Here is a 12,941-nt window from a genome sequence, read left to right on the forward strand (position 1 = left end):
ACCACAAGTAAATACAGAAAAAATAAGCTACTTGCTGATATTTCATCACCTACAAACACAGAACAAGCAATAAAACCTCCTAATGATTCGTATTTAAAAATAAACCAGGACGGAGAAGGAGATTTGTCTCACTGAATATGCATTTCACACAAATGTTTCACAGCAGAGGAACATCTGCATTTGAAACAACCCATGGTGGCTACAGTATGAAAAGAGAGCAGCCTGCAGGTCTCGCAGCACCGTGCTCGGTGACCTCTAGCAGACGAGCATGAACATGGGACAGGAGGGCAGCCTCTGCCCCAAGCAGCCCCCCGACACTCTCAGAACATACCTCCCCCCATACACATGGCACTGCCAGAAAGTGTAGGAAGAAACAGAGTTGCTTGAATGATCAGTTGAAGCTCTTCTACACCGACACCCTAACCATGCCAAGGCAGGTCTTCAAGAAGAAACAGCACAGGTAAACAAGCAATGGCAAGAGCCATTTCTGCTGTGCACCTCCCAAGCTCAAGGGGAGAAAGGGAGCAAATAGATGCATCTGAAGAAAGGAAAAACTAGGAAGAAACAATCTGAAGATTTAAACAGGCATTCACTTCTCTCCTAAACAACAATGGAGGCTTGTGGTTCCAAATACCCCTTTAAAAAAAAAAAAAAAAAGTCATGACCTGTTCAGGAAATAAATGCTAATTCATTAACACGAACCTGGAAAACACACGTGCTCTATAACAGACCCAAGCAACAAGCATCTGTTCTGTGTTTCTGCAAAGGGGGAAAAACAAATATATCCTTATTCCTGACCTGTTTGCAACAAGGTATTTGTTCATGGCTTTGTAGCGGGAAAAACTTGCCTTATTTCTGTGCCATTTCTTAGTCTTGTTGCCACAACCAAAATTACAGTGCATCACTTCCCCCTCTCTGTAGGGGCACCACTGTACTTACAGTTCTGTTTCAAAAGTTACTATAAGCTATGGGAGCTTTCAAAAAGCTCTGGAGAGCAGGAAAGAAGCCATGTCAGTAGATGCTTGCCTTTCCTTAAGTTGCTAAGTTTGCAGTGCCAGACAGCAGAAACCAGTCCTGAGCCCTTTGAGGAGTTTCAAGTGCTAACACATCTCCCTCCCACTGAACTGCTATTAAAAACTGAGCCCTCTCCTGCAAGACTAGATGGCTCTTGAGAGCCGAAGTCAGAAAATCTCTTGAGTTCTTGTTTACAGTTGAAGCTGGGGCAGAGCCTCTACCACTGAAGCGATAACATAGTTACACACAAGAACGTATTTAATGACAATTTAGTTTTCCATTTGGGGGTATAGCCACTCATATCCCTCCTCCACCTGGTCTCCTTTCCCCCTACTCACCTCTTCCACGCACAGGGCATTTTGCAGCTACTCACATCATACTAGATCTCCCCTTCCCCTGCAGCACTCCCAAATCAGCAAGACCTGTGCTATCACCACACACAGCACTACCACAATCTCCATTTCAAAACAGTTCTGCTCTTAACAGAGGACTCGCTATACTCAAAGTAGTCCCCCAAATTACAGGGACAGTAATTGTCTTTTAGCATTATAGTTAAAATGTCCTCAGCCCTCTGCATACATCATGTCAGTTTCTCCCACTCCCTGATAATCTATTTCCATTTATGCCCCACATCACAGCTCTGCACATTTAGCAATTCCATTCCCTGCTAGCAATATTTGGCAATAAGATCCCTTTAAAGAAGGCTAATTACAGATTTCACTTGAACAGAAATTGGTACCGGGCCAATCTGTAAGCTCTTTAATAAGCTTTCAAACTTTACTTCACGCCAGGCAAGACTTTGTTCTCCATCAGGAGCAGCGACGTAGCTCTAAAAGCAAAGGCGGAAAGCTTGCCACTGCAAGAGGAGGAGGGAAGGTCACAGCTCTAATTCTTCTTGCAGCACTGCACCTTCTCCATGCGAGTCTTTCCCTGGAGATACACTGCCCATGTTTCACAAAAAAACTAAGGAAGCCAGTTCAGATACCATGAAAATAATGAGTAGTAGTCACAAAAAAAAAAAAAAAACAAACAAAAAAAAAACAGCTGACAGTTGTATTAGAAGAGGAGCAAAAACCAGTATGACAGAAAGTGGGTCAAGGACTCAGAAATTAGGAATTGATAAAATTAAGGATGCATGGTCCTGTGCATGGATGGAGCATAGCATTTTCTGAAAACACATGTTCGAAGATGGAGTTCCAGTTTTCAAAGGGATGGAGAAACCCAAGGCAAAGTGTCTCAAGCACCTCAGTATCTAGTCCCATATCAGGGCAAATGTTTTCTGCCTGTATATGCCAGACTTAGCACAGAAAACAGAAATTTCACCTGTGGATGCTCCTCTCCACCTCTGTACTGCTGACACTTTTACTCTCTGTAAGCTGTGCCCACAACACCTGGTGAAATTACATTTCAGCCAGACCATTCTTCTGAGGGGAACTAACGCAAGACTCTGCAAACCACCCTCTGTGCTACCTGCCTGATACCCTTGTCAGTTTCCACCCTAGTTAATTGATAAAATGATGGTCAACAGAAGGATGGTCCTGTTTTGAAGATACAAGACTAGCACCCAGGAAAACTACACAAGAGCTTTCTCTGCAAGGTTAGGTAAGTCATCATTTTCCACTGCGGTCAACAACTACATGGCATCACATGCAGATGTCACACCTGATATACTAAAGTACTGCTGTTGGAGTGGCTGACTGCCCAGAGAATCCCAGCTGGAATCTCTGGGAACCACGCACACTGAGTACACAGCTGTCAGGAAGTCTCCAACTGGGAACTCAACGCACAGGCACTTAAAAGAGAAGACTTATGAGTGTTACACATGTAAAGCATACACATCAGTAATGTTTATTTGACAGAGATTAAACCCATGAATATCTACAACATCCTCAGCTTTTAACATACCTAAAGGGTTTCCCCACTGGGAGATACCACCCTAAAAGAATGACTTGTGACAGTAGCAGATTTCTCCTATATATAGACAAGCCTTTAAGAGGCCAACAGAACCACTCTTACAAAAGGGCTACATACCTACTCCCCAGACACTATTAAAACACGTTTTAATTGTCTTGGGGGACACCTTTGGAGGCACGGAAACAGAGCCACAGTACAACTGCAAAGCTTCACACATTAACTTTGAAAGGCAAACCACAAGCCTGATGCTCCCCTACCCCTAAAAGCTGCGAATAAAAATGTGGCAGGAATGGAACTATCTTTTTCCAGCCTTATTCTCTGAAGTACCCATGCAGATTTTACTGAAATGTTTGCAGGGCTTCCCAACTGAAGACAGATCTAGCGGGAAGAATTTAATCTAGAACCTCAAGACTATCAAAATATGAGTACCTGAACACAGACTACCATAACAGGAAACAATAAGAAACCAGAGATGTGTGTTAATAGATGCTCTAATTATTAACACGCACACACACAGAGCTTATCAGAAGTGCCAAGGCATTTCAAAGGAAAAGCATTATTCAAATAGAGATATTTGCCAGCAGCTGTATCATTACCATATTCTCTAGCTGGTTTTGATTAAACTCAGTGGACATCAAGTTAATCCCACAGGACAGTATCATTCACTTTTATAATAGCTACTGAGCTCATTTCTGTGTTTGAGCCCTGCTGTAGTGTCATGACTAAATGTGGCAAGCAACAAATCACACCCTCTCAGCAGCCAGTGCCTGTCCTTTCTCCTTTCAAAGCTTTCATTCATTTCTGCATTTTTTAAAGTCATGCTGCTTCAAAACAGCTGATCCAGATGGTGGATATTTGGATTTCAACCTTCCCACATGGTGATGTGGCGCAAGAAAATAAAAACTGTTGCTACCTGCTGCTGACCTACTTCTTTCTCTAATTTGTTTCCTGCCATACGACAGAATAAACAATGCAGTTCATTGAACTAGTCTTCCACACCTACCCACCACTATGTAGCGAATAAAAAATAAAATTAATAGAGGAAGGAGGGGGAAGGAAGGGGAAAAAAAAAAGCAGTATGATCCAGCAGGGGGTAGGGGGGAGCAACTCTCACCTCTATCATAGTCGTCTTCCTCTATTGCTTTTTCCTGAAGCCTCCGAAGCCGTAAGACCAAGGATTTTATCTATGCAAAGAGAAAAAAGTTAATTATGAAGAAGTTGCATTTAAAAATAGTTAGACTATTAACCTCCACATAATAAAAATTCAATAGATTACTACATTGCTAGAATGGTCCGATTTTAAGAGTGAAACCAAACATTAATTAAGTGGACAGACCTATTTGGAAGCCAGCTGAACTGCAGCTACTTGAACAACACTTGGCTTTAGTCCAAACACATACAGAGATAACAAACTATTTCTTGAAAAGCAAAAGAGATCACGTGTTCATAGGATATTTTTCACCCTCCGAATAAATCAAAGTAAGGATTATTAGAGGATTCTGTCAGCGTGATATCTACTTCTGATCACATTGTACTCGACAGGGTGTTCTTGAGCCCATTCTAACAATTTTTTGCCTACATGAGTTTTGCACAGAACAAATCCAGAATCTCCATATGCAAACCACATTTTCTTCCGTAAGTAAAAAGAGAAATACAGTATGAATATTTTGGAACAGGTAGACTTATGTTATGGCATAGAAAATTGTGTTCATATGCAGCCAATGAAGGTTCATTAAAATATAATTTAGGCTTATCTGCATAACGTTGACATTTGCATTTTCAGAAATGTTCACACTGCAAATGCTAGATGGGGAAAAAAAGAAAAACACCAATACCTATTCTACATACAGAGTGCCCTTTCACACCAAAAAAAGAAACTCTTACCGTAATAAAGTTTTATTTCTGAAGTTACTGCTTCTCTTTGTTAACATGAAGGGTCTGGACCAAAGTTCTAAATTTACTAAAAAATTGTAAGGCTAGGTGTGTATTCAAAGGCTATTACAAGTTTTTACTGTTAGAAGAATTTGGTTAGAAGGTAGGCAGTCCTCTCCTCATTGCCATGCCAGCCACAGCCTAACATGGCTACAGTTACAAGGCTGAAAAGTGTTTTCTTCTTATTAAATTTATACATGACCTGTACCAAACAAGCTGCTATCAGCACTGAAAAAGGTAAGCCTGAAAAAAGCAGCAGCATGTATTCTCGTAGCCCAAAGCCTGAAAGTGCTTGAGAAAGCAATTTCTAACACAAGAAAATGCATACTTTAGACATCCTGCATTTATAAAAGATCTTGCTCCTAACTGAAACTCTTTCATATTTAAATCCCTACATTTAAATTCTAAATTGCATAGAGAAAAATAGGTACAGCCAGTCAACAACTTAATAGAAACACTCAGTTATCGTGACTACACAATCAACACACATATTAGGCAAGACATCTAAATTAATGGCATCTCTTCTAAACATGGTATGTGAAAGTGGACTAGTCAGAAAAGAACTAAAAAAAAATAAAGCCAGAAAAGAATCAAAAAAATGCTTGATTAATAACAGGTTATAGGATGCCCCGGGGGGGGGGGGATCAAACCAAAACCACACCCAAACAACATTGTATATACTCCCTTTTCCTCAAGGTTTTATTTTATTTTGTTTTTCACAACCTGAAACTCCAATCTTTTTTCTCTGAGGCTGGTAAGGAATGTGTAACATATTGAAGGGAGGAGCTCTGAATCCTCACCATAAACTATTTTCTGTATTTTATGCCATACTTTTGATAGAGTTTTAAAGAAGCCTGCAGTAGGAATGATTCAAATGACACTTTTTTCATATATATGATGTATAACAACCATCTATACTGAGAATACAGCTTTGCTGCTGTTTGCAGTGTTTACTCCATCATGCGCCCACAGTGGCAGGTCATTTAAAGTCCGCTTGGGTACCACAGCCCAGGCATGCCCACGGCAAACTGACTGATGCTGTCACAGTAAAGTGCTTTCTATTTGCAGGCTGGTAAGATGCTTGGAGCTCAACTAATCAAAGAGCTGCTTCAGCATGGCATGTCCTACATCTGTACCATGTGATGACCACTTTTTTTTTTTTTTTAAGTACAGAAAAAACATAATTTTAACAACTTTGGTATTGCCTCCTGTTGTTGACTACAGTTGCCTTTGTTCCCTTCTGAAAAGTTTGAGACTTGCTTATTATCATTACAATAGGAAGGTGCTTCAAATTAAACATCCACACTGGCTAACCAAGGGCAAAGACATCTGAGGGCACAAATTCCCAATTCTCCATTCAATGAATTAATGAATACAGAAATTAAAGATAGCAATTTTTCTTCTGTGCCTGTCAAATAAGCATACTGAAAAGACAGAAGAATAATTTCTTATTTTGATTATGTTATATATTCCCAAATTTGCAGCAAATTAATTTCCCAAACCATCCCAGACCATGGGCACATTGTCATTCCAGGCATGAAGCCAAGGAAACTGCTCCATGTCAATGTGTGTGAAGTCTGTAAATTAGAAAACAAACCTAGTTTGAGTCCTACATGCATCCTCTATGACAAGTAAGTATTAGAGAGCATCGTAAGCCCAGGTCAGATGTCATGGAGAGTAAAGTAAGAATAAAAGTTTCTCAACCTTCTGTCTTACCCAGACAGCAGGTTGTGCAAAGTCTCCCCAGAGCAGGTCGCTTCAGCAGGCCTAAAGACAGTACAGTGCATCTCAGCAGGTACGCCTGAGCTGAGAAGTCACAAGAACCTGGGTTTCTGAAAGGCATCCCAGAAACTCAGGGCACTAGTGAGACACTAAAAAAAAAAAAAAAAACAAAAACAAAAACAAAAAACACCAAAAAAAAAACAAAAAACAAACAAACAAAAAAAAACAAAAAAAAAAAAAAAACAAAAAAAAAACAAACAAAAACCCACAAAAAACACAACCCCATACCAAAAACATCCCACCACCACACCAGAAAAACCCCACCAGCCACTTAGTGCACCTTGAACAAATTTGTGAAATCCATCATGTCCACATTAATCTCTGGATTACTGCTTCCTGCATGCACAATAAAGCCAGTATTTGGCTCCTTATTGCAGGTAAGCTCAGAATGGTTTCCCTCCGATGCCCACCCCACCATCCCAAAAACTGTATAACAAAACATAACTGATCCTTCTTAAAGTTTCCCCATCCCTTTCCCATGAAGAACACAGTGAATGAGAATACCTGTATATGTAGTAGGTATACATGTGGGTATACACAGTGCAAAAAGAAAGACTCCTGACTCAACAGCCCAGTACTCCTCTGGAGTGGAAGTCAAAAAAAAAAAAAAAGTTCAATTCCCAGTTGGAGTCAGAACAGGGACTTGACCCCCATTTTTCTTCATGCAGGGAAAGTACCCATCTATTAGATTACAGATTACTCTCATACAGGTGCCTCACTCCAAGAAATTTTTGGCTAAACTTATACATTTACAATTACAAAGTTTAGCGTTGTTAAATCATGGTGCTTCAAGAAAAAGAGTTCTTACCACCCCCAAATTTTGGGCTACATATACTCCAAGCTGCAGACAAAACAGCCACCTCTGAAAGAAAATGGTATTTATTGAATTCAGAAACTGTATGACGTATTAGAAATGAGAGGATCACAGTTTCAGCAGAACGTAGGAATAGGGTACTGCAACAACATCACCTTTTTTTAAAGAACCAAAAAGAAAATGAAACTGGTTTTCTCACTTTTATCATGCAGAGTGCTACTGTAAACCTCTATGAACAAATGCCGCAAAAGCCATTAACATCCCAACTCCTACATCAACTTTGACTTAGGCACTATAAATGCAAATGATGTGAGGGCCAGGGGGAGGAATCAAAGATGAGGTGAGATTACTAACCTTTAATGTACTGCGGTTGCCAAGCAGGCAGTCCTGTAGCACTGGTTCATATTTTTTCATCAAAGTATCCCAGTTATGGTCACTAACAGTAAAGCTACTTTCATAGCCTGAGGTGACAGAAGAGCCAGCAGATGCTGCATCCGAGGAATCTGTAGAATATGAAAATGTTGCATCTGTATCCGAGAGAGAGACCGTCTCGCAGTCCTGTAGTTTATCATTTGCTGTGGTCTCATTTTCGTACTCCAAATCCTCACTGGGCCTGGAGAAGCAATGCAAAGCTCCCAAGTGCTCACAAGTTCGTGCCATCTCTTCTGGCTTATGCAGATTTCCTGTGGTGCTGGGATGCAGAACATACTCAGCTTCCTCGACAGTTGACTTGCCTTCAGCATCACTTACTCCAGCGGTCGAGTTCAGAGAAAGCTGTATGAAGCTGAAACTTGAACTAAAGCTATCGTGTGCACCAACAGAACGAGAAACAACATCTCTGTTCTGATATTCACAGTTGTTATTCACTTCTGTCTGATCCAAAGCATACATGTTCGGGGGCTTGCTCATTTTAGCATTGTGGCTTTTCTGCCGTGTACAGCACGCAGCAGAAACGCCTCCTTTGCTTGTTGCTGCAGCAGGGTAAACAGCTATCACTGCATTTTCTGACCGTGGACTCTTGCAACATGAAAGATTTTTGCAGCATCCTGACATTTTTCCAGTAGTGGCCAATGTTGTTACCCCGTTAGCAGGAGCTATGGCGCTACTTGCTGCACTACGGCATAAGAATTCAAAGTTACTTTGGCATGGTCTGCGTAGAGAGCAGTTCTCAAAGTCTCCACAGTGCTGCCTGCCATTTTTGAGCTCTTCTGGGCTGAAGGGTTTGCAGGCACCCAGGGACTGAAACTCTATCTGTCGCTGAGCTTCTGGCCTCATGTATCCAGGTCTTTTTGCCAGCTTCTTTTTACGAAGAGAGCCTGCAGGCATTAAGTGCTCCTGACCATCTGGGGGAGGTGAAAAAAAAGTCATTAAAGTGTTTCTGTGGTTTTCTAGGCTTAACATATTGTAGCATCTGAAAATAATTGTTTCAGGAATTTCAAACAGCGCATCGCTTTCCATTTCAACAAAAGACACTGACCATAGAGCAGACAGAGAAGAAAAGGTGTTGCTGGAGAAGGCTGTGTGTATTCAGTCACTTTCTAAAGAGTTTGCACCTGCTTTTAAGTGAACTCACTAACATAATCACATCCATCAGGACACAAACCTGGGTACGATGAATCACATCATCTTCCCTATTCATAGCACCATTCTGTGCTGCTTCATTCTCAATTTGCTTAGCAGCATGCTAAAGCACAGACCTTGTTTAAGTCTCTCTGATCCAGAATGATTTTCGGACTTACAAACATGTCTAGGATAGGACTGAATCTGCATCAAAAAGATGAGAACCATACTCGCAAAGAAATTTTGTGCATGATCTGTTGTTGCTCATGTCCAGTTTCTTGTGTTCATATCCATGTTTTATTAGTATGAGCAGGTGATTCAGACTCTGCTTCCAGAACAGACATGACTCTGTAACACTCTGTGGCTGCAGATGTCAGTCTAATGAGATATTTTATAAGTTGCCATTTAGATTTACTGTACTACCTATTGTCCAAAATGTAAAGTGAAAGGAAAAGTTTTGCATGCATCAGTCCCAGAAAACTATTGCCACCATATGCTTGGTATCGTTACAGCAGTATTAACACCATTAAGAAAGGGCCTCTGCTCAATAGCTCAATTTCCCCACATATACCTTACTTACAGAGATGAAAAGATAAATTTGCTGTTTGCAGAGCAGAATAGAAAGAACCAAGATATAAGCCTCAACAAACATTAAAAGTGACAGATAAGAATGTGGTATCTTGTCTGTTTTCTGTACATTTCTATAAAAAAAAAAAATGGGTAAAAGATTACATGGTGACTACTTTTAGTTTCTTATGGATTTACTGCTAGTCAAAAGGTATCCCATTCGTCTGTCCTGCACACAATCAGTGAGAATACAAGCTCTGCACCATCATCCATTTTGTAACACAAAAACATATTGACCAGACCTATTTGCCAGAATCACCCTTCAAAGGCATCTAGTGACTAGTTGAATTATGCCCTCAATTATCTGCCCTCTACTCACTGAAACAGAATCAATTGCCAGAATCTCAGGTGTTACAAATATTGTCATCACCCACACAGAGCTCTTCCAAAAACACAAGTTTGAGATTTTTTTTTTCTTTATATGCAATATATTTAACATTCATCTCTAATCACAACCCTTTGTCAACTTTTACACTGCCAGATGCACACATAATCTAAACTCCTCAACAACTCCTAACACAGGTCTCATACATACCTTACTACAATGACATCCTATACAAAAATTTAAGCATTAGACCTGAAACTTCCCAGGAGACTTTTCCCAACATTCACTACACTCTCTCCAAATAACCTTCAACAAAAGCAATTTATACATTTTCCACATACTAGAATAGTGGCACATGTCACCATGGGACTACAGTTAAGCTTCTGTATTCTGCTTCCTATCACCATAAATTAGAATACCCTGGCTGTCTCTTACATTCTCTTTTGTCAGAGGAAAAAGCATCACTGAAATCAGAAATAAAAAAGGTCACCAAGTCCATCAGCCTGTCTACTATAAAAAGACAGTGAAATGCTGTATTGGGAGTAATTTAATAGAAGTCTTAACAAATAGGAACCGCTCTTGGAGTAAGGGAAAAAAAATTGAACAAAATGTTCTTTAGAATTTAATTCTTTTAGTTTATATACAAAATAACAGCCTAAATTTGCCTTCAGCAGAAGAAATCAGTCATGCAGAAAAAAGTTATTCTAAGACTGGATATACTTATCACCGTTTACAAAGGCTAGTCACAGGCCTCATCTGTGAAAATGGAAAAGGTTCTTTGGTTTAATTAAAATCAGTTTAAAATTGATCTCACTAAATCACTATGAATTTCTAAAGCAGACAGATAATTACAGCCCTTTAAACACCAAATTTAAACTAAGCTAATGTAAGCAAGGTTTCAATCAGCCAAAGTGTTAGATGTTTGCACCAAATGAACTGGATACAATTCTAAAAATTGTTGGAGCCAAAGTGGTACAATTCCAGTATCCTCAACTAGCCCACACAAAACCCACGCATCTCTGTGCTCCTCCCAACATTTGCAGGTAACCTTCTAGACAGGTTTACAATTCAGCTCCTTTATGGACTCCAGGTCTGCCTCGTGGTGAGTCCAGCAGCACAAGTCCCTCACCTGGCTACCAGAGCAGCACCACTGCCTGAATTACACTAAAAATTATAGTCTAACAGCCACAAGCCATTCAGAGGATGCTAGAAGGAAAGGGCTGCAGTTCCTCAGTCCCAGTGTAGCTGCACCTGAGCACAAGGCAGAGAAGGAGTGGACAGATACGGAGCTGGGACAGCACCTCAACGTGAACATCCATGCCTGCCTTCCCCAAAGGACAAGGGAGGGAGGTGGCCACAGCTTGTCCTCCAGCTCCAGCTAGAGAGCAGTCACAGTGCCCTCAGCCATCACAAAATCCAGCCAGGATGTTACCATGGCTTTGGGTATACTGTTTGTGCACTGTTTACCCTTCTGCCATGTCCCTTTTCTGAAGATTAGAATGTTTTCAGTTGTTTGTCATCACACATCTGAAATTTAGCTACAAAGACTTTGTTTTTCCGCATAGCTTTCCAACCATAGCTTGCTTTGTCGGCCCATCAGATACAGAAACTACGTTGAACCAATTCAGCTAGATTGTTAAAAAAGGCCTCAAATTTTTCTTACAATTCCCTCGGTTTCAAGCGCATCAAATAACTGATGGCAATTAACTACAAGACTATCAAAATGGTACCTTGGAATACTGTGAAACAACTGAAGGTAATTAAAAAACCCTACATTAAAGTGTGTCATGCACTGTACGAGACATGCACTTAGAAAAAGAGAAAAGTCACAAATGGAAGAAGGGCCTTTCAATTGTAATATTACAAATCAACTTTTAAAAAATACGTTACAATCCTAGAAGACAATGCAAAGTATATTCTAACGTCAGATTATGTGCAAATTTCTTCAAATCCAAATTATGAAAGCCCAGAAATAACTTAATTATAACAGTTCTTTCACCACAACAATCTTTCCTGATGACCAGCATTTCATAAGATCTAACTGCTCAGAGCCAGAACACGGGTGGGGGGAAGAGTCTATTGCTGTAAGCAAGGCATGACCATAAATGCTGCTCACATCTCAGGTGCACCAGTAAGATGAACAAGTAAAGGAGAGGTGAAGCCAAAGAGCATTTCCCACTGATGGAAAGAGCACATTCTCTTGTACCAGTCTGATGCTAAAGGACAGCAGAACAGTCATCAAATTTATTTTAGATAATCAGTCTTTGTTTTCAGTCACAAAAGTGGCAGTTCAATTTTTTGATCAAATGCTCTAGTAGCATCTGTGGACAGACAGGTGTAACTACCTTACACTTCTGTAAAGCCCACTAGGATTTTATAGATAGGTACAGAAACTCTGAAGCAATTACCTACCCACCCCTGCTTTAAACACATAACAGAAAGTGCTTGCAAGCTCATTAAGTTCTCCCTGAAAGTAACTGAGAAATTATATATGCAGTTTTAAAGAGAGCTTGACTATCCAAATATGCCTATATTACACACAGTTGATTTTTATTAGAATAACAAATTCACCTTCAGAGCATTTGTGGGTGGTAACTGTGGAGTAGAGGAAAAGATACTTGGTCATATTCAAAGCCAACTATCAAAGCACTTCTCCAAGCAATTTCGGTAGTGCTGCTTCTATTAGGGAAACCTTAAACACCCACCTTAAACTGTATGCAAACAAAGTGAGATGAAAATATTTATTATTTACAGACACACAAAAATATTTAACCTATCAGTAACAAAAATGAACCAATCTGACATGATAATAACCATTCCTGTTCAGCTCCTAGATCATAAAAATATGTAAAATGTTGCAGCTTCCTAATCAGTTATATTTTGACTCATTTGCTGAATTTCAAAGATACCACTGAATATTCAAAATAAGATGACACTGATCTCAATACAGCCTATGTTAAAACAAACCAGCAC

At 40.0% G+C, this 12,941-nt stretch overlaps 1 protein-coding gene across 2 annotated transcripts in view; it reads right to left on the reverse strand.

Moving 5' to 3' along the window:
- Nucleotides 1-12,941, reverse strand: part of DISC1 (DISC1 scaffold protein) — a 212,524-nt gene that overhangs the window by 184,001 nt on the left and 15,582 nt on the right. For both annotated transcript variants that reach the window (XM_075043282.1, XM_075043284.1), the window contains 2 exons: nucleotides 7,811-8,799; nucleotides 4,043-4,112 (listed from right to left, as the gene is read on the reverse strand). In XM_075043282.1, the coding sequence (XP_074899383.1) occupies nucleotides 4,043-4,112; nucleotides 7,811-8,799 (1,059 nt within the window). The remainder of the gene's footprint in view (nucleotides 1-4,042; nucleotides 4,113-7,810; nucleotides 8,800-12,941) is intronic.

Source organism: Buteo buteo, chromosome 12, assembly GCF_964188355.1.
Source record: "Buteo buteo chromosome 12, bButBut1.hap1.1, whole genome shotgun sequence".
Lineage (NCBI taxonomy): Eukaryota > Metazoa > Chordata > Aves > Accipitriformes > Accipitridae > Buteo > Buteo buteo.